The 23,402-nt window shown below is 44.4% G+C and overlaps 1 protein-coding gene across 1 annotated transcript in view; it reads left to right on the plus strand.

Annotated features, from left to right (window-relative positions):
* plekha7b (pleckstrin homology domain containing, family A member 7b) overlaps nt 1-23,402 on the plus strand; it is a 308,621-nt gene that overhangs the window by 197,638 nt on the left and 87,581 nt on the right. Inside the window, exons 8-10 of the mRNA XM_055649873.1 lie at nt 3,260-3,360; nt 11,294-11,469; nt 18,973-19,437. Coding sequence (XP_055505848.1) covers nt 3,260-3,360; nt 11,294-11,469; nt 18,973-19,437 — 742 coding nt within the window. The remainder of the gene's footprint in view (nt 1-3,259; nt 3,361-11,293; nt 11,470-18,972; nt 19,438-23,402) is intronic.

The following is a 23,402-nucleotide window of genomic DNA, read 5'->3' on the forward strand; positions in this document are numbered from 1 at the left end:
ATAATAATCTGCCCCCTTGTTTTTGCCACCAAAGCGGATAACATCACATTTATCTATATTATACTGCATCTGCCACGCATCTGCCCACTCACTCAACCTGTCCAGGTCCCCCTGCAACCTCCTAACATCCTCCTCACAGTTCACTGCCACCCAGCTTTGTGTCATCTTGGTAGTGTTGCTCCTAATTCCCTCTTCCAAATCATTAATATATATGGTAAATATATATGCCCCAACAGAGAGCCTTGCGGCACTCCACTCTCCACTGCCTGCCATTCTGAAAAGGACCAGTTCACTCCTACTCTTTGCTTCCTGTCTGCCAACAAATTTTCTATCCATGTCAGCACTCTACCCCCAATACCATGTGCTCTAATTTTAGTCACCAGTCTCCCGTGCGGGACCTTATCAAAGGCTTTCGAAAAGTCTAGATACACAACATCCACTGGCTCCCCTTCATCCATTTGACTTGTCACATCCTCAAAAAAGTCCAGAAGATTAGTCAAGCATGAGTTCCTTTTCATAAATCCAAGCTGACTTTGTGTCTTCCATAGTAAAAGCAGATCCGAAGTACGTTCAACTCTTCTGCCATTTCTTTGTTCCCCATAATAATTTCACCCTTGTCTGCCTTCAAGGGACCCACACTTGACTTTGCTACTATTTTCCCTTCTTATCTAAAGAAGCTTTTACTGCCCTTCTTTATATTCCTGGCCAGCTTCCCTTCGTACTTCATCTTTTCAGCCCGTATTGCCCGTTTTGTTTCCTTCTGTTGTCCTATGAAAGTTTCCCAATCCTCTGGCTTCCGGCTACTCTTTGCTGTGTTATACATCTTTTCTTTTAGTTTTAATCTATCCCTAACTTCTCTTGTCAGCCACGGTGGCCTCCTACTCCTCTTAGAATCTTTCTGCCTTTTTGGAATGAAATGATCCTGCGTCTTCCGGATTATGCCCAGAAATTCCTGCCGTTGCTGTTCCACCGTCATTCCTGCTAGGATCCCTTTCCAGTCTACCTTGGCCAGCTCCTCTCTCATGCTTTCATAATCCCCTTTGTTCAGCTGAGGCAGTGGAGGCTGGTTCTCTGGATACTTTCAAAAGAGAGCTAGATAGGGCTTTTAAAAATAGCCAGGGGATATGGGGAGAAGGCAGGAACGGGGTACTGATTGTGGATGATCAGCCATCATCACATTGAATGGCGGCGCTGGCTCGAAGGGCCGATTGGCCTACTCCTGCACCTATTGTCTGTTGTCTCTATAAGATACAGAGTGCAAAATATAGTTCTCAGCATTGTAGCGCATCAGTTCCAGAGATAAAGGCCAATGTCCACAACAGGGTAGAGGTGAATCGAACAGTACCCTAGCTTATGGAAGGACCGTTCAGTAGCCTGATAACAGAGGGGAAGAAGCTGTTCCTGAATCTGATGGTGCGCACTTTCAATTCCATATTTAATATATAGTATAATAATGTACATATAACATACAATATTAGTTTTGAGAAGAGGCTCAGTTTTGATTATAAAGTGATAACACGCGCCAGACTTTGTCCTGCCCCCACCTCTCTTCCAGCTTCCCCCCCCACCCCCCCTTGATTATAAAGTGGTTTCCTTTAGCTGAAACCATTGTACTGCTGCCTTAGAAGTACAGGAATTACATCAGCAATGTATTCTGATGCATGTGTTGAGGGAGATAAAAGGATATTGCAGATGGATGGGTCAAGCCAATAATACTGCATGGCTTTTTATATGTCTGTGTGAGTCAATTTTTATATTATACTAAAATGTCAGAATTTGCTGGAGCAGTGATTCAGACATTCACATATCTTTGTTGAAGTCCTCCTGCACAATTTTTTAACTGAAGAAAAGAGAGCCATGTCAATGTCAAAGGATTTTTTTAAGGAGGAAGTTATTTAATTAATTTGTTACTTATCCAGTGCTCTATATGGAAACTGCTTTCAAATGTCCAATCTATGTAGTCTTTGGCAGCAGAAATCTATTTGGCCTTGACGTCTTTATTTGGTCGGCGTTTAATCAAGTGTTTCAGGATATGACACAGACATTCGGTTAACAGAGTTAATCAGTGGTAGAATAAACTATATTAGTGGCTTGATGAAAACTTGCCTTTATAAGGATTCTCTTTCCCCTTCCCTCCCGCACCCCTCCTCCGACAGCCCCTTCACATTTCATGTCACTTCTCCCCTTATCGCCCAATCTCACAGCACTCTTGTCTTCTTTTCATCTCTAGCCTTTGACCACCCATCTGCCAATCAACTCACTCTCCCCCTCACCTGTATTCACTTAACACGCGCAAGACTTTGTCCTGCCCCAACCTCTCTTCCAGCTTCCCCCCCCCCCCCCATTGCAGCAATGAATCAGCCTGAAGACGGGCCCTGACATAAAACGTCCATGTTCTCAAGAGTTGCTGAGTTGCTCCAGCACTTTGTTCGTACTTGATGACGAATAGTGTGTTGTCACATTTTGTTAGCATTAGAGAATACTTAATACAAACAAGTGTTTAAAGTGAGTAAAATTAAAAATATCATTATTTCTCCATTTCTCTTTGACCAGTTCATTGGGCCATGCTGATCGTTTAATCAGTAACCCTTTTTGAAACTGTCTGTGTTGGATATTAACATTATCACAAGGAGAATACATTGGTTCTCTTCATTGCCTTATTACATTACAGTCACACAGCACAGAAACAGGCCCTTCGGCCCAACTTGCCCATGCCACCCAAAAGCCCCATCTACATTAGCCTCACCTGCCCCATGTTTGGCACACATCCCTCTAAACCTTTCCTATCTATGCATCTGTCCAAATGTATTTTAAGTGTTGTTATAGTACCTGTCTCAACCACCTCCTCTGGCAGCTCGTTCCATACACCCATCATCGACTGAGTGAAAAAGTTGCTCCTCAGGTTCCTATTAAATCTTTCCCCTCTCACCTCTGTTTCTTAATTCTCTGACTCTAGTTAAAAGACTCTCTGCAATCACCCTCATGATTTTATACACACCTCAGCCTCCTGCGCTCCAAGGAATAAAGTCCTAGTCTGCCACCCATTCCTTTTATAATCATCAATATATTTGCCAGGGGTGGAGGTGGAGGCAGATATGATAGTGGTATTTGGTTAGGCACATGGATATACAGGGAATGGAGGGATATAGAACATGCGTTGGCTGAGGAGATGAGTTTAACAGCATCATAGTAGACATTGCGGGACGAAGGGCCTGTTCCTGTGTGCTGTGTTCTATTATGTGTTTTATTTTTTGGACAGACAGCAGAGAAGAGACTGTGTTGGGGAGTATACCATTGCCCAGTTATGTTACCTCACCCGTTGATCCCACTGATCACATCAGCCGCAAATATGCTTTCAAGGTAAGAGATGAATGTGCACACTGATCTCACAATGTCCCCTGATATAGTGACAGCTCACATCACACCACAGCTTGGTGCCAATGGAAGTTAGTCCATTGCAGTTGAGTTCTGACTCATCCATCGATGGTGTGAGGCTGCTCTATGTTTAAACCTTGCTGAATTATTCCAAGAGTGTTTTATTCCCACTTGTCCCAGTTAGAACAATGAACTTCTTACTTACAGCAGAACAGCAGAATATGTGAACATAGTACATTGTCAACAATATAATAAATGAGAGAGAGAAAAAGTTCAGTGTGTGTAGAAAATGCGTTCACAAATACACACACACACACACATATATATATATACATGCACACACATGCACACACACACACACATATATATATATACACACACACACATGCACACACACACACATATATATATATATACATGCACACACACACACACATACATATATATATATACATGCACACACACACACACACATACACACACACACACACATATATATATATATACACACACACACACACATACACACACACATATATACACATACACACACACACACACATATATATATATATATACACACACACACACACACACACACACATATATATATACATGCACACACACACACACACACACACACACACACACACACACACACATACACACATACACACACATATATATACATGCACACACACACATGCATGCACACATGCACACATACACACAAACAACAAATAATACTAGGGCAATATTAACAATAATTGTCTATGTTGTTCAAAGCTTATTTGAAGTTGTAATGTTAAACAGCCCAACGGAAGAAGCTGTCCGTAAGCCTGGACATTACAGTTTTCAGGCTCCTGTACCTTCTTCCCGATGGCAGGGGTGAAATGAGTGTGTGGCCGGGATGGTGTGGGTCTCTGATGATGCTGGCTGCCTTTATGAGGCAGCGACTCCTGTAAATCCTGTAATTCAATGGTGGGGAGGTCAGTGCCCGTGATGGGCTGGACGGTGTTCACTACATTTTGCAGTCTTCTTTCACCGGCCATTTGTGTCAAGATAAAGCATACACCATTGCATTGTTATCAAGTACAATGAGAGAAGAGCAGGACTCAACTATAAAGCTGGTGGGAGGGATGTGGGTGGAAGGGGTCGGGAGTGAAGTGTGTGGAGAAAGGGACAGTTCAGAGTTACTGCAGTCAAACTCATCAGATGGGACTCAGACATCTAATTGAAATGAATAAAGGAAATCATGACACACACAAAATGCTGGAGTAACTCAGCGGGACAGGCAGCAACTCTGGAGATAAGGAATGGGTGACGTTTCGGGTCGAGAAGCTTCTTCAGACTGCTTAGGGATAAGGGAAACGAGAGATATAGATGCTGAGAGATAAAGAACAATTAATGCAAGAGAGGCAAAAAGGTTTACTTGTAAATTTTCATCTTGGACCATCTCCGACATCTCCCTCCCCTTTCTTGATCTCACAGTCTACATCACAAGAAATAGACTATTGACTGACGTCTATTACAAACCCACTGATTCCCACAACTATCTCGACTACACTTCTTCCCACTGCTTCCTGCTAAGACTCTATCCCCTACTCCCAATTCCTCCGTCTACGCCGCATCTGCGCCCAAGCTGAGGTGTTCCGTACTAGAACATCCGAGAGGTCCTCATTCTTTAGGGAACGGGGGTTCCCCTCTCGCATCATAGATGAGGCCCTCACTCGTGACTCCTCGATACCCCGCAGCTCCGCCCTTGCTCCCCCTCCCCTTGTCGAGACAGAGCCCCCTAGTCCTTACCTTCCACCTCATCAGTTGTCGCATACAACACATAATCCTCCGAAATTTCCGCCACCTCCAACGTGATCCCACCACTAGCCACGTTTTCCCATCTCCACCCCTTTCCACCTTCCGCAGAGACCGTTCCCTCTGCAACTCCCTGGTTAACTCATCCCTTCCCACCCAAACGCCCCTCCCCAGGTACCTTCTCCTGCAACCCCAGGAGATGCAACACCTGTCCATATACCTCCTCCCTAGACTCTACTGTATCCATTGTTCAAGATGTGGACTCTTATACATCGGCGAGACCAAACGCAGACTGGACGATCGTTTTGCGAAACACCTTCGCTCAGTCCGCGTGAACCAACCTGATCTCCCGGTTGCTGGACATTTTAATTCTCCTTCCCATTCGCACACTGACCTTTCTGTCCTCAGTCTCCTCCATTGTCAGTGAGGCTAAACGCAAATTGGAGGAACAGTATCTCATATTTCGCTTGGGCAGCTTACAGCCCAGTGGTATGAATTTTGATTTCTCTCACTTCAGGTAGCCCTGGCATTCCCTCTCTCTCTATCACTCCCCCACCTAAGTCGCACTCGCTTCTCATTTTCACCCAACAAATGGCCTGTTTCCTTTATCATCGTAACTTTTTTGCATATCTTTCATTCATTGTTCTATATCTCTCCACATCACCGTCTCTATATCTCTCGTTTCCCTTATCCCTAACCAGTCTGAAGAAGGGTCTCGGCCCGAAACGTCACCCATTCCTTCTCTTCAGAGATGCTGCCTGTCCCGCTGAGTTACTCCAGCTTTTTGTGCCTATCTTCGGTTTTAACCAGCATTTGCAGCAGTTCTTTCCTACACAACGGAAATAATGAAACAGGAGTAAGGCAGTTTTTCCCATCACTCCATGTCTGTTTTGGCCAGAGGAAGACTGTCTTAATTGCACATTGCAACTCTTGGCCTGTAGCCACGGAGGTTATTGCATTTCAAGTCAATGTCCTATCAGCCAAAAGCTTCTAAACTTCCCCAACCTCCGTGTGGGAATAAAAGCATTCTTTTCATCTCTCCAATCTGTCCATCAGTACATTCAATCTGTGGCCCGCGGTCATCATATTTGTGACAGTTTCTGTTCTCTGTTTATTTTTTACACCTCAGTTGTCTTGTCCCACAGCCTCTTCTGTTTCAAGGGCAATTCGCTACTTACTTCCTGAACACCATTTGAAGTGCAATAACTTTAGTTAAAGGTGTCCTGATGTGAACTCGGTATTCCAGATGTTGCATTGTTGCTGCTGCTGCCTCACAGCACCAGAGACCCAGGTTCCATCCTGACCACGGTGCTGTCTGCACGGAGTTTGCATGTTCTCCCCGTGACCATGTGGGTTTTCTCCGGGTGCTCCGGTTTCTTCCCACACTCCAAAGATGTACAGGTTTGGCAGTTAATTGGCTTTGGAAAGAATTGTAAATTGACCCTAGTCAATAGTGCTAGAGTACGGTGTGATTACTGGTCGGCACGGACTTGGTGGGCCGAAAGGCCTGTTTTCACTCTGTATCTCTAAACTAAATTAAACAAAACTTCTTCGTGCTCCTTTGTTCCGTGCCTTGGCCAAACCGTTTGAGATGTACATGGATGTACATTGAGTCATACAGCACAGAAAGGCCCATCGGCCCAACTCATCCATCCCGACCAAGTGTTTTTTTTTTATTTTGTTACGGTACTGCCTCAACTACCTCCTCTAACTGCTCATTCCCTATACTCACCACCCTCTGAGTGAACAAGTTGCCCATTGGGTTCCCATTCAATCTTTCCCCTCGCACCATCAGCCTATGTCATCTGGTTCTTCAACTCCCTACCCTGGGTAAAAGATTTTGTACATGCAGCCCACCACGAACCAGTCAGCACCCCAACTTATGGAAGGACCGTTCAGAAGCCCAATAACAGAGGGGTAGAAGCTGTTCCTGACTCTGGTGGTGCAAAGTGGTCTTGCGGCAGTTAATACGTGGCCTTATTTAGGTGTGCAAGATCATGAGGGTCATAGACAAAGTGAATGCTCACAGTCTATTTCCCAGGGAAGAGGATTCTAAAACTAGAGGGCATAAAGTGAGGAGGAGAGATTTAAGAGGAACCCCAGGGACAACCTTTTCACTTGGAGACTAGTCTATATCTGGAACGAGCTGCCAGAGGAAGCTATGGAGGTAGACACAATTGTGATTTTTTAAACACCATTCAAACAGATAAATGGATAGGGATAGGGAGGGTTTAGAGGGGCATCTGTCTGAAGAAGGGTCTCCATCATAAACGTCACACATTCGTTCTATGCAGAGATGTTGCCGGTCGCGTGGAGTTACTCCAGTAATTTGTTCTTCTATGATTGAAAATCTGGACCCAATAGTTCTGTAGATGACCTTTTGAACTCGTGACATTCCTTTAGAGTACTTGCTCAGCAATTTTACTATGTTTGTTAACTGCTTACTTTGGGCATTGCATGTCAGATTAAGCAGATTCCTGTGTTGCTAAGCACCCATTGTGTCTGTAATGACAGAGATAATGATTACTCACTTCCTCATCAACAATACTTTTCTAAAGGTTATTGAGAAAAATCACCAATTAAATATCCATTGCCAATGCCGAGTTTACCATTCACCCTTGATCAGTCCGAAGACCCATTACCGTCACCTCTCCATTCCCTCCACAGATGCTGCCTGACGCTGAATTCCTCCAGATCTTTGTGTTCTGTTTAATTTTGGCATTTACTAAACATTGGAGATTGGAAACATTGAATCCATTTATGTTCATAAGTGATAGGAGCAGAATTAGGCCATTTGGCCCATCAAGTCTACTCTGCCATTCGATCATGGCTGATCTATCTCTCCCTCTCAACCCCATTCTCCTGCCTTCTCCCCATAACCCCTGACCCCCAAACTAATCAAGAATCAGTCAACCTCCCCCTTAAAAATATCCATTGACTTGACCTCCACAGCCATCATGGTTGCGCAGCGGGAGGTTTGCTGCCCCACAGCGCCAGAGACCCCGGTTTGATCTTGACTGCGGGTGTTGTCTGTGCAGAATTTGTACGTTCACCCTGTGACCTCCGTGGGTTTTCTCCAGGTGCTCCGGTTTCCTCCCACACTCCAAAGACGTACAGGTTTGTAGGTTAATTGGCTTGGCAAATTGCCCCATAATGGGTGTTGGATAGTGCGGGTATGCTGGGGGCCGCTGGTCGGCATGGACGCAGTGGGTCAGTTTCCATGCTGTATCTCTAAACTATACTAAACTAAACCAAACCATCTGTGGCAATGAATTCCACAGATTCGCCAACCTCTGACTAAAGAAATTCCCCCTCATCTTTCTGGAGAAATTCCTCCTCATCTCCTTTCTTAAGAAATTCCTCCTCAACTCCTTTCTAACTTTATAGTTGTGAACTTGTATATTTAAGATAAATTTTAGATGAATAATCTGTTCCTTGCGTCACGATATACGTAGGTTCTTCGGTCCTCAAGTAACTGTACGTGAGATAAGTTCATTTTAAAATTAATTATTTGATCATTGTCAGGGGCAGCTGAAACGCAACAGTTTGCTGACGATGTTTGTCTGTGTGTGAATGGCTGTCAGTTTGAATTAGCATCTACATTTGTTGAGATGAGTTTTAACTGCACGTGAACGGCATGGTGGACAATCGTTGGGAAGGGAACGCTGAGTTTCCCAACATTAACCACAAGCATAGAGTGGGGATGGCAGTGAGTAGTTTAGGTAAACATGTTCGAACGTTTGAAACTAAATGAAGGGCAGGAGCAACTTTGAAAGGTTCAAATAACTTTGTCGAAGTAACCACGGCATTACAAAATGGAAGGACCATTGTCGGTGAGCATGGAAATATATTGAGCGATCTTTAATATTGTAATTCATTTCACATGTTATAATAAATACTTGCCCAACCCTGAGTGACGGTGATCTGTGCAGAATGTACAGAGCAATAGAGGAAGGAAAGATGTTTGAACATTTCTAGTTCATGTGGTTTTGTAACTGAGGACAAAAAATACTTTAAACCTGAGAGTCATTGTTGTGACTAGATTTTTCAGTGATTTTGTTAGTGTGGTGGATATGGGTGAGGGAGGGGGAGTGATAGACAGATGGGTGGAGTAAGTGACAAAGGAGACCAAAGGGTGTCAGAAAAGTTTAGTTTAGTTTCGAGATACAGCGTGGAGACAAGCCCTTCAGGCTCGGCCCATTGAGCCCACACTGACCAACGATCACCCATTCACTAGTCCGGCCCTACACACTAAGGTCAAATTATAGAAGCCAATTAACCTACAATCCCGCATGTCTTTAAATGTGGGAGGAAACCGGAGCGCCTGGAGGAAGCACACATGGTCACAGGGAGAACGTGCAAACTCCACACAGACAGGACCCAAGGCCGGGATCGAATCCGGGTCTCTGGCGAGTGAAATGTAGGCGGTGTAGTTGTCACCTGTTTTGCTTCATAATGGAAAGTCCAGATTATTTTCCAATATGCAGCAGAACCTCAAAATATATTGAATAATTAAAAATTAATATGCAACTGGCACCAGGAATCACCAACATGCTTTATTCATTCTATCTAGAGCTCTGATATGAAATCTGCACCTTTATTACATTTCAGATATTTTTAATAACTTGCATAATGTCAAAAAGGGAAAGATTTTTTTTGTTTTTATATGATTGTAATTTTAACCTAAAACAAAATCTGAAGATGGGTCCTGACCTGAAACATCACCCATCCATGTCTTCCAGAGATGCTGCCTGGCTTTGTGTTTTGTTTTGTATCCACCATCTGCAGTGTTTAGTTTAGTTTAGAGGCCCTTCGGCCCATTGAGTCCGCACCGACCAGCGATTCTCACACACAAACACTATCCGACACACTAGGGACAATTTACAATTTGACCGAGTCAATTAATCTACATCTTTGGAGTATGTGGGGAAACCAGATTTCCCAGAGAAAACCCATGCAGGTTTTACCAACTTTAACGATAGTACAGCATGAGGTAGGGACACAAATGTGATGCCTCACCTGTATCCACCTATCACTTTGTTCCACTCCCACCTCTGTTCCAACTTTCTCCCCTCACAACCATCAACCTGATGAAAGACCCCGACCCGACATGTCACCTGGCCATGATCTTCAGAGATGCTGCCTGACCCGCTGAATTACTCCAGCGCTTTGTGTCTTTTGTTTGTTCCAGAACGCCATGCTCCTGTTTGCTGGGTCTTTGCACTACATGAGCTACATGAGAGAGCAATACACAATCCCCCTTTGCCCACACTAAGTCTGCTCTGAGATCTTTAGCACCTAGTTTCACAACCGAAAAACATTTGTATTTTGTGTAGATGGCGATATTTTCGCTCGACACGTACGCCCAGTCCACAATCTCCCAGTAGTCAAACATTCTAACTCCCCTTCCATGCCCCACACTGACCTTTCTGTCCTGGGCCTCTTCCATTGTCAGAGGGAGGCCACACACAAACTGGTGGAACAACACCTCATTTTTTTTTGCTTGGGCAGCTTACAGGTCTCCTGCATTCCCTCTCTCCCTTCTCTCTCCCCCCTCCCCCACCCTGGTCGGCTGACTCGTTCCACTGGTCGCATCCTTGTATCCCTCTCGTTAGCACATCTTCCCCCAGCCAACAATGGGCCATTGTGGGCTCCACCCTTCCTGAGGTCATCTGTTGCCGGCCCTGATTTGTTCTGGCCTTTTCTTGCGTCCAGTTTATCCCCCGCGTCCCCCACCTCTACTTTCAGTCCGACGAAGAGTCCCGACCCGAAATGTCACCTATTATTTTTCTTCAGAGCTGCTGCCTGACCTGCTGAGTTACTCCAACATTTTGTGTCTATCTTCCATATATACCGTCATCTGCAGTTCCTTCCTACGTATTTTGGACCAATCCACATTTCCTTAATCATCGTCTGCTTTGATCTGTTGTTTTCACACCTCACCCTTCCATATCTCTCGTTTCCCTCTCCCCTGACTCTCAGTCTGAAGAAGGGTCTCGGCCTAAAACGTCACCCATCCCTTCTCTCCAGAGATGTTGTCTGAGTTGCTCCAGCACTTTTTGTCTATTTGTGATAACTGCCTGATTCTCATTTACTTATGTTGCAGGCCACCCACACAGGTATGCGGACTTACATTTACAATCAGAACTCTATTATTGGCTCGCAGGCAGACCACACTGGCATGAGAACGTATTACTTCAGTGCTGATACTCAAGAGGATATGAATGGCTGGATCAGAGCCATGAACCAAGCTGCCCTGATGCAAGCAAACACCACAAAGAGGTATTCCTAATCCTTCTCAAACTGTTAAACAATAATTAAAGTGCATGCTTTTGAATAAAGTCTCCTTTTATTGAGAATGAAGATAGACACAAAAAGCTGGAGGAACTCGGTGGATCAGGAGAGCATCTCTGGCGAGAAGGAATAGGCGATGTTTTGTGTCGAGACCCTTCTTTGGACCTTTTATTGATTATATATTGATTTATTCCATTGAAGTTGATGGATTCAGCCCCAGAGGAGTGAGAGCGTAGTGCACAGAACAGTAGAAACAACAACAGGTTCTCTGGCACCCAATGTTGAACATAATGCCAAGATAAACTACTTATCTGCCTGCATATGATCCTTATCCCTCCATTCTTGCATATCCATGTGTCCATTGAAAATTCTCTGAAATACCACTATTGTATCTGCCTCCACCACCACCCCTGTGTGTTCTAGACCCCCACCACTCTCGGTGTAAAAATTACCCGGCATATCCCCTTTACACTCTCCCCCCCCTGAGCTTAAACCTACGATCTTGAGCCTTCTTCTTCTTCTTGCGTATGGCGTGCACAGCCTAAAGCTGTAGGACAACTTGTTCTATTTGATTTTATTTTATTGTGCACGCCAGGTTGATTGCATTAGTTGAAACAGGGCGGACCACGTGAAGGTTGCAATCTCCAACCCCTGATCTTTAGCCTGCGACATTTCATCTCAGAGAGTAAGGTTCTGACTGTCTACCCTATCTAGGCCACCCTGTTTGCATGTTTTGAAGGTATGGGGCTTGTAGATCCAAATAATAGTGGATTCCTGTCCAATGTAATCTCCATAATCAATGGAACAGACGCGCTACAATGCTGAGAGCTATATCCTGCACTCTGTACCTTCCCCTTTGCTCTACCTAATGTACTCGCTAGAATTTAGACGATTGAGGGGGGATCTTATAGAAACTTACAAAATTCTTAAGGGGTTGGACAAGCTAGATGCAGGAAGACTGTTCCCGATGTTGGGGAAGTCCAGAACAAGTTTAAGGATAAAGGGGAAATCTTTTAGGACTGAGATGAGAAAAAAAAAATTTACACAGAGAGTGGTGAATCTGTGGAATTCTCTGCCACAGAATGTAGTTGAGGCCGGTTCATTGGCTATATTTAAGAGGGAGTTAGATGTGGCCCTTGTGGCTAAAGGTATCAGGGGGTATGGAGAGAAAGCAGGTATAGGATACTGAGTTGGATGATCAGCCATGATCATATTGAATGGCGGTGCAGGCTCGAAGGGCCGAATGGCCTACTCCTGCACTTATTTTCTATTTTTCTATGTACTCGAGTTTAGCTTGAATATCATGTAATGGACAAAGAAGATAGACACAAAATGCTGGAGTAACTAAGCAAGACTGGCAGCATCTCTGGAGAAAAGGAATGGGTAACGCTTTGGGTCGAGGCCCTCTTTCCGACTGAGAGTCAGGGAAGCGTGATCCTACAGATATGGAAGGTTAAGGTGTGAAAAGAACAGATCAAAGCAGATGATGGTAAGGGAATGTTCTACATTACAATGTAGAATGTCTCCCTCTCCTCGACTCTCGGTTGGAAGAAGGGTCACGACCCAAAGCGTCACCCATTCCTTCTCTAAAGAGATGCTGCCTGCCCCGCTGAGTTACTTCAGCATTTTGTGTCTATCTTCAGTTAAAACTAGAATCTGCAGTTCCTTCCTACACATTTTGTAATGGGCAAGATTGGGCTGAAGGGTCTGGTTCCATGATGTTTCTCTCGATGACTCTATGTTTTCAATCAGTTAGCTGCCAAAAAAATATCTCCACCAATGTTAAAAGGCAGTAGAATTGAGTTAGGGTGTAAAATGAAACTTCAAAAATTAATTCCTCCACTGCGATTCATGTGCAAGCTATGAATGTCACTTTGAGAATTGATGAGGTGAAGTGGCCTGGACGTCAATGATGAATTAATGCTAGTTTTTAGCGCTTGTCAGATAACAAGAGCAGAAAATGCAGTTTTAAAAATGCTGTAATGTCTCCTGCAATGAATCATTGGTGTTTGTAGAGATCTTAGACTATTTTCCAATATAGATAGAGGGTTGAGAAATACTGGTTTGTTTTTTGGAAGATTGATAAGCTTTGGAAATCCAGGCAATATATATTTGGGTCAAGTGTTCACTTTCCTTTATGACTTTCCCTTGTTGAGCCTGCAGCGCCTAGTTCCACATTCAAAATCTTTATCAGTAAAACCATGGGCAGCACCGTGGTGCAGCGGGTAGAGCTGCTGCTTCACAGTGCAAGAGACCCGGGTTCCATCCTGACCTCGGGTACTGTCTGTGTGTTCTCCCCGTGACCTCGTGGGTTTCCTTCGGGTGCTCCAGTTTCCTCCCACATCCCAAAGACGTGCGGGTTTGTAGGTTAATTGTCCACAAGTGTGTCGGGAGTAGATGTGAAAGTGGGATAACATGGAGCTAGTGTGAAAATGTGCCGGAAATAGCGACTCATGTGTATTGGCTCTGTGTAATCTATTATATTTACACTTGTAATTAAGTATGGTTGTACCTAGGTATAGAATCATTAAATCAATGAACCATTGAATGGGTGATCGATGGACGGCACGGACTTAGTGGGCCGAAGGGCCTGTTTCCATGCTGCATCTTTAAATTAAACTAAACTAAACTAAATAATAGAATAAAAGAGGAAAACTGAGTTCACCTTTTATTTTTATTTCACATATAATAAAATGATTGAGCTTTTAGGTGTAAATTGTGTGCAATTGCACAACAAGAATGCAGGGGATAGAGGGATTTGATTCTGGGCAGGCAGATAAGAGTTGGTCTTGGCATCATGAGACAAAAGCTGGAGTAACTCAGCGGGACAGGAAGCATCTCTGGTGATGTTACGGATCAAAACACTTCTTCAGACTGGCATAGTGGGCCGAAGGGCCTGTGCCCATGCTGTGCAGTGCGGTGCAGTTCATTCTGTGTTTCATAAATCGTAAAATGAAGCAATCTGACTTGTCCATCGCTAAAGTGTGTGAAGCAGCGCAGTTTTAGTTTTGACCTCGATGTGTCCAGATCGTAGCTGGTGTGATGGTTTGCATGCTGTGGTAGGGCTCAGCTCTACGAGGACTCTGTGTGGATTGCAGAAGGTCTTTAATCATTTGTAGCTGGCAGCGACTGTTTAAGATGCAAGGGCTTCCGCTGAGAACAGGAATAGGATTGCCTGTGCCACTTTGCTTTTCGCTTTTGCCTACAGATATGTCACGTGGCTAAAGCAGGGAAATATTCCCTAATGGTAAATAAATAGAGTCACAGAGTGATCCAGCATGGAAACAGGCCCTTCAGCCCAACTTGCCCACCCTGGCCAACTTGCCCCATCTACACTAGTCCCACCTGCCTGCGTTTGGCCCATATCCCTCTAAATCGATCTTATCCGTTTACTTGCGTAATTGTTTCTTAAACGTTGTGACTGTCCCTGCATCAAGTCCCTCCTCCAGCAACTCGTTCCATGCATCTTTGTATAAAAAAGGTACCCCTCGGGTTCCTATTGTTTCCCCTCCCCCCCCCCCCCCCCCCCCCCCCCCCCCCTCCCTCACCCCCTTAAACCGATGTCGTCTGGTGCTCCATTCCCCTACTCTGGGCAAGAGACTCCGTGCATTTACCCAATCTATTCCTCTCATGTTTTTGTACACGTCTATAAGGTCACACCTCATAGAGTCGCAGCCTGCTCAACCTCAGGCCCTCGTGTCCTGGCAACATCCTCGTAAATCTTCTCTGCACTCTTTTCAGTTTAACAACATCTTTCCTATAACTTGGTGCCCCGAATGTTGTCATATTCAAATACCATGTGACAAATCGTTTTTTTTCATGTACCCTGGCACATAACTAACATTTAGGGGTCTTTGTGTAAAAATAATCATAGGGTATACTTGAAATCCAAATTAGTTTTATTAATGCAGATGGTTGCATGTCAGTGTGAGTGGTAGTTATCAGAATGCATTGTTGTTTGATAATGAATTGGCGACATGTTCAGCGATAGGTTTGACTGTTTTCGCTGGAGCGTCGGAGGTTGAGGGGGAAGCTTGATAGAAGTTGTAAAATTATGAGAGGCACAGAAAGGGTCGACAGTCTGGAGAAGGGTCTCAACCCGAAACGTCACCTATTCCTTTTCTCCAGAGATGCTGTCTGACCCGTTGAGTTACTCCAACTTTTTATGTCTACAGACAGTCAGAACAGTTTGTTCCCAGGGTGGAAATGTTAAAGACTAGTGGGCATAGCTTTGTGAGAGGGGCAAAGATTAAATGAGAAATGTGGGGCCATTTATTTTACATTGAAAGTGATGGATGCCTGAAATATGGTGGTGGAGGCAGATACGATAGTGGCATTCAAGAGGCTTTGAATAGGCACATGGAGGGATATGGAGTGGATATGATATGAAGTGCTTATTTCGCTTGGGCAGCTTACACCCCAGTGGTATGAACATTGACTTCTCTAACTTCAAGTAATCCTTGCTTTCTCTCTCTCCCCATCCCTCCCCCTTCCAAGTTCTCCAAACAGTCTTACGGTCTCCGACTACATTTTATCTCTGTTTGCTTTGTTGTTAACTTCTCCTAGCTAACAATGATCTATTCTACATGTTCCTTGATCTCCATTCCCTTCATCCTGTTTTCACACCTTACACTTCCTTTCCTATGTATCGCCCTCTCCCCTGACATTAGTCTGAGGAAGGGTCTCGACCAGAAACATCACTCATTCCTTCTGTTCCGAGATGCTGCCTGTCCCGCTGGGTTACTCCAGTATTTTGTGTCTGATTTTGGTTTAAACCAGCATCTGCAGTTGCTTCCTACACTTCTCTGTGCCGTTTCCAGCTTGACAACGTCTCGTGAAGTTGCACGTAGGCAGGGAAACAAATTGGTAAATGGGGCTTACATTTTTTTTAAAGGCACGAAGCGCTTGGAGTAACTCAGCGGGTCAGACAGCATCTCTATCTCACCATTTCCTGTGCTCCCACATCCCAAAGACTTGCGGGTTTGTAGGCTAATTGGCCCTCTGTAAATTGCCCCTCGTGTGTAGGGAGTGGATGTGAAAGTGGGGTAATATCGAACTAGTGTGAACGGGTGATCGATGGTCAGTGTGGCTCCATGGGCCAAAGGGAGTGGGCCTGTTTCCATGCTGTATCTCTAAACTAAACTAAACTTATGCTTGTGCAGTGTAGAAGATCATATATCCAGTGAAGCCCCCTACACAAAGTTATAGAAGCATTAACTTACAAATAGATTATTGGCGCATTGAATTGGCACTGTGTCCAATGGATAAAAGTGTCAGAAAATATGACAGTGCTTCTGAATAATGCTCAGATGCTCAAATGCTGAAAAATTGAAAACAATGGAGGTTTATGGAAACATTTAAGTTTAAGTACGTCTCGCAAGCATGAGATGAACAGCTACGTAGAAATCAAATATAACATTTTGATCATGCCACAGCAGAATTCTGGTATTTAAACCTAAATTGAAAAACAAAACATGCAAAGGACAAATCTTGCACTGCAAGTGACAAAAGCTCTGGTCAGACCACACCAAGAGTACTGGGCACCCCTGCCTTATAGATTCAATGGACACAAGGTTCTTTTTAGGGTAGAGCAGTGACACAGTGGTAAATTTGCCGCTTTACAGCGCCAGAGATCCGGGTTTCATCTTAACTGTGGGCGCTGTCTGTACGGAGTTTGTACGTTCTCCCCGTGACCGCGTGGGTTTTCTCCGGGTGCTGCAGTTTCCTCCCACACTCCAAAATAGTGCAGATTTGTAGGTTAGTTAGCTTTGGTTAAAAAATTGTAAAAGTGTGGGCAGTGCTGGTGTACGGGGACTGCTGGTCGGTGCGGACTCGATGGGTCGAAGGGCCTGTTCCCACGCTGTATCTCTAAAGTCTAATTAAAATGTAAAGGGTTGGAGTAAATTCATAGAAACATAGACAATAGGTGCAAGAGGAGGCCATTCGGCCCTTCGAGCAAGCACCGCCATTCATTGTGATCATGAGTGATCGTCCCCAATCAATAACCCGTGCAGGCCCTCTGGAGAACGTGGATAGGTGATGCTTTGAGTCGGGACCTTTCTTCAGACTGGTGAGATTAGGTTGTTGGCGTATGTCCTTTAGTGAACGGCATCAGTTGTCACCCTTAATAAGGCAATAGGCATGGTAAATACACAGTCTTTCACCCATGGGAGTGGGAATGAGAATGAGAGGACATGGATAGACACAAAATGTTGGAGTAACTCAGCGGGACAGGCAGCATCTCTGGAGAGAAGGAATAGGTGACGTTTCAGGTCGAGACCCTTCTTCAGACGGGTTCCTTCCTGCACATGAGAGGATGGAGGTTCAAGGTGAGACGGAAAAGATTTAATAGGAACTTTAGGGGCAACCTTTTCCACACAGAGGGTGGTTTGTATATTGAACAAGCTGCCAGAGGAGGTAGTTGAGGAAGGTGCTATAACAACATTGAAAGGACACTTGGACAGGTGCATGGATGGGAAATGTTTAGAGGGATATGAGCCATTCATTGGCAAATGAGACTAGCTCAGATGGGACATGGTGGTCAGCATGGATGGGATGGGTCGAAGGGCCTGTTTCCTTGCTGTATAATATTGTTTATATGTAAATATGTGTGATCAGAAGATGGCTCCTGTGGACTGTTGTTCCAGGTCTGTGAATTTTCCGTCCAATGATTCAACCACTGCACCAGCACCATCGCAATGAAAGCATCTGAGAATAGAGTTGAATGTGGCTGGGGTAGCGTCTGAACTGGACAATTCTTTCACAGAATACAATCTTGAATGCATAGCACCATGGACTGGCCATGTTTGAGACTAATTCTGCTGTTTCTATCCATTGCCCTGTTGGAAATTTTCTCTGTTATCTTAGTTTAGTTTATGCCACATATACTGAGGTACAGTGAAAAGCTTTTGTTGCACACTATCCAGTCAACAGAAAGACTGTAAACGATCACCCACAGAGTACAGATGCATGATAAAGGGAATAACGTTTGGTGTAAGATAAAGTCCAGTAAAGTCAGATTAAAGAATGTTTCAGGGTCTCCAATGAGGTAGATATTAGCTCAGGACTGCTTTGAAACTGTCCCTGAATCTCATAGAGTCATTGCGTTATAGTGTGTAAACAGGCCATTCGGCCCAACTTACCCATGCCGACCAACATGTCATGGAGAGAAACAGTGGAAACAGGTCCCTTGGTCCAATTTTCCCACGTTGACCAACATGTCCAATTCACATTAGTCCCATCTGCCTGCATTTGCCCCATATCCCACTAAACCTGTCCTATCCATGTACCTCTCTGATTGTTTCTTAAACATTGCTATAGTCCCTGCCTGAACTACCTCCTTTGGCAGCTCGTTCCATACACCCACCACCCTTTGTGTGAATCTGGAGGTGTGCGTTTTCACACATCAATACTTTGTGCCGGATGGGAGAAGATGGAATGAATGGGGTGAGACTGTTGCCCTGTTGGTAACTTTTCCTTTCTTTGTTGCAGAGAGACAGAAAATGGTGAAGGACCTCATCTTCTTCAAAGCAACCACATCAACTCGCATAAAGGCTCGGGCAAGCTTGAGGTCCATCAGGTCCATCAGAGCAGAGTGCACGGCCAGAGAACAGACCAATTTGGGTTTGAGAAGCGCGAAGAAGTGACGAGAGGGAGGAATGACGAGGAGAGGTACAGCTTCCATCAAGCCCCTGTGGAGATACCCATCAGGAAAGGGAATAGCAGGATGCACGAGAGTTTGCCAGAGAGCGACATGTTTACTGAGCGCCACGCCTCGTCTCGACCACTGCGCAATGGCACGCTGCAGCCGCCTGTGCCGGGCACTGCCGACCACAACGGTGCCCCGGTGTACCGGAGGGATGTTGTGGGCCCAGCCGGCACGGAGAATGCCCAGCGGAAAAGTTCACTGGTGCAGGTGCAGCACTGGGTGAAGTCACACAAAGGAGATGATAGAAGGTCGGCAAACATTGGCGTTAAGTTATAGAATAGAACATAGAACAGTACAGGATAGACACAGAGTGCTGGAGTAACGCAGCGGGTCAGACAGCATCTCTGGAGAAAGAGAATGGGTGACGTTTCCGGTCAGACTGAAAAGGGTCCCGACCTGAAAAGTCACCCACTCTTTTTCTCCAGCGATGTTGGCTGATCTGCTGAGTTACTCTAGCACTTTGTGTCAACTTTTGGTGTAAACCAACCAGCATCTGCAGTTCTTAGTTTGTAGTGTTTAGTTTGGAGATAAAGTGTGGAAGCAGGCCCTTCGGCCCATCGAGTCGATGACAACCATCGATCAGCCTTTCACTCTAGTTCTATCCTGCACACTAGGGCCAGTTTTACAGAAGTTATTTAACAGACAAACATGCACGTCTTTGGAATGTGGGAGGACAGCAGAGCACCCGGAGAAAATCCACGTGATCACAGGGAGAACATGCAAACTCCACACAGACAGCACCGGTAGTCAGGGTTGTACCCAGGCCTCTGGCACTGTGAGGCAGCAACTCTACCCACTGCGCCACACTGCCACCCAGTCTTATTATCTGAGCTACACCTAATGGTAGATGTGCCCCCTCCAGCTGTAAAATATTCACTGTTTAAATCTTTCTCTACTGTCCACAGGCAAATGAGGGAAGGTAATTAAATGCTCTTTTTTTATCAACGTTTGACGGTTTAAAATTGTGCAGCCATATTATAATTTGTAAATGTCAGTCTCAATGCAGGGACACAAGATGCCAATGCAACAGTCATTATAACCATATATCATATAACAATTATAGCACGGAAACAGGCCATCTCGGCCCTACAAGTCCGTGCCGAACAACTTTTTTCCCTTAGTCCCACCTGCCTGCACTCATACCATAACCCTCCATTCCCTTCTCATCCATATACCTATCCAATTTTTTTTAAAAATACCAACGAACCTGCCTCCACCACTTCCACTGGAAGCTCATTCCACACCGCTACCACTCTCTGAGTAAAGAAGTTCCCCCTCATGTTAAGCCTAAACTTCTGTCCCTTAATTCTGAAGTCATGTCCTCTTGTTTGAAGAATAAAGACCTAACTTATTCAACCTTTCTCTGTAACTTAGTTGTTGAAACCCAGGCAACATTCTAGTAAATCTCGTCTGTACTCTCTCTATTTTGTTGACATCCTTCCTATAATTGGGCGACCAAAATTGTACACCATACTCCAGATTTGGTCTCACCAATGCCTTGTACAATTTTAACATTACATCCCAGCTTCTATACTCAATGCTCTGATTTATAAAGGCTAGTATACCAAAAGCTTTCTTTACCACCCTATCTATATGAGATTCCACCTTCAAGGAACTATGCACGGTTATACCCAGATCCCTCTGTTCAACTGCATTCTTCAATTCCCTACCATTTACCATGTACGTCCTATTTTGATTTGTCCTGCCAAGGTGTAGCACCTCACATTTATCAGCATTAAACTCCATCTGCCATCTTTCAGCCCATTTTTCCAAATGGCCTAAATCACTCTGTAGACTTTGGAAATCCTCTTCATTATCCACAACACCCCCTATCTTGGTATCATCTGCATACTTACTAATCCAATTTACCACACCTTCATCCAGATCATTGATGTACATGACAAACAACAAAGGACCCAACACCGATCCCTGAGGCACCCCACTAGTCACCTGCCTCCAACCCGATAAACAGCCATCCACCATTACCCTCTGGCTTCTCCCATTCAGCCACTGTTGAATCCATCTTGCTACTCCTGCATTTATACCCAACAGTTGAACCTTCTTAACCAACCTTCCATGAGGAACCTTGTCAAAGGCCTTACTAAAGTCCATATAGACAACATCCACTGCTTTACCCTCGTCAATTTCCCTAGTAACCTCTTCAAAAAATTCAAGAAGATTAGTCAAACATGACCTTCCAGGCACAAATCCATGTTGACTGTTCCTAATCAGACCTTGTTTATCCAGATGCTTATATATATTATCTCTAAGTATCTTTTCCATTAATTTGCCCACCACTGAAGTCAAACTAACAGGCCTATAATTGCTAGGTTTACTCTTAGAACCCTTTTTAAACAATGGAACAAAATGCTCAGTACGCCAATCCTCGGGGACTATTCCCGTTTCTAATGACATTTGAAATATTTCTGTCATAGCCCCGGCTATTTCTGCACTAACTTCCCTCAATGTCCTAGGGAATATCCTGTCAGGACCTGGAGACTTATCCACTTTTATATTTTTCAAAAGTGTCAGTACTTCTTTTACTTTGAAACTCATAGTATCCATAGCTACTCTACTAGTTTCCCTTACCTCACATAATTCAATATCCTTCTCCTTGGTGAATACCGAAGAAAAGAAATTGTTCAATATCTCCCCCATCTCTTTTGGCTCTGCAGATAGCTGTCCACTCTGTCTCTCCAATAGACCAAATTTATCCCTCGTTATCCTTTTGCTATTAATATAGCTGTAGAAACCCTTTGGATTGACTTTCACCTTACTTGCCAAAGCAACCTCATGTCTTCTTTTAGCTTTTCTAATTTCTTTCTTAAGATTCTTTTTACATTCCTTATACTCCTCAAGCACCTCATTTACTTCATGCTGCCTATAATTATTGTAGATCTCCCTCTTTTTCCGAACAAGATGTCCAATTTCCCTTGAAAACCAGGGCTCTTTCCAATTTTTACTGTTTCCTTTCAACCAAACAGGAACATAAAGATTCTGTACTCTTAAAATTTCCCCTTTAAATGTCCTCCATTTCTCTTCTACATCCTTCCCATAAAACAAAATGTCCCAGTTCACTCCTTTTAAATCATTTCACATCTCATCAAAGTTAGCCTTTCTCCAATCAAAAATCTCAACCCTTGGTCCAGTTCTGACCCTCTCCATAATTATATTGAAACTAATGGTATTGTGATCACTGGACCCGAAGTGCTCCCCAACGCATACCTCCGCCACCTGTCCCGTCTCATTTCCTAACAGGAGGTCCAACACTGCCCCTCCTCTAGTAGGTACCTCTATGTATTGCTGCAAAAAACTATCCTGCACACATTTTACAAACTCCAAACCATCCAGCCCTTTTACCGAATGTGTTTCCCAGTCTATGTGTGGAAAATTGAAATCTCCCACAATCACTACCTTGTGCTTACTACTAATATCTGCTATCTCCTTACATATTTGCTCTTCCAATTCTCAATCCCCATTTGGCGGTCTATAATACACCCCTATAAGTGTTGCTACCCCTTTCCCACTTCTCAGTTCCACCCAAATAGCCTCCCTAGACGAGCCCTCCAATCTATCCTGCCAAAGCACTGCTGTAATATCTTCCCTGACTAGCAATGCAACACCTCCACCTCTTGCCCCTCCAATTCTATCACACCTGAAGCAACGAAATCCTGGAATATTTCGTTTCCAATCACAGCCTTCCTGCAACCATGTTTCACTGATCGCCACAACATCATACTTCCAGGTGTCTATCCAGCTCATCCACCTTTCTTACAATGCTCCTAGCATTAAAATTTGCACATTTAAGAAACCCCCCGCCTCTTATTCTCTGTTTATTTCCTTTTTTTTCTTTCTCCTTTTGTGCCTGAGTGCTTCCCTTTTCTGCTTCCTGCCTCCCATTCTGTCTACTACCTTTCTCTATTTGAGTCCCTCGCCCCAACCATTCTAGTTTAAAGTCTCCCCAGTAGCCTTTGCAAATTTCCCCACCAGGATATTGGTCCCCCTCGGGTTCAAGTGCAACCCATCCTTTCTGTACAGGTCACACCTTCCCCAAAAGAAGTCCCAATGATCCAGGAACTTGAATCCCTGCCCTCTGCACCAGTCTTTCAGCCACGCATTTATCCTCCACCTCGCTCCATTCCTACTCTCACTGTCGCGTGGCACAGGCAGTAATCCTGAGATTGTTACCTTTTTGGTCCTATTCCTTAACTCT

This window comes from Leucoraja erinacea, chromosome 18, assembly GCF_028641065.1.
Source record: "Leucoraja erinacea ecotype New England chromosome 18, Leri_hhj_1, whole genome shotgun sequence".
NCBI classification, from domain to species: domain Eukaryota; kingdom Metazoa; phylum Chordata; class Chondrichthyes; order Rajiformes; family Rajidae; genus Leucoraja; species Leucoraja erinaceus.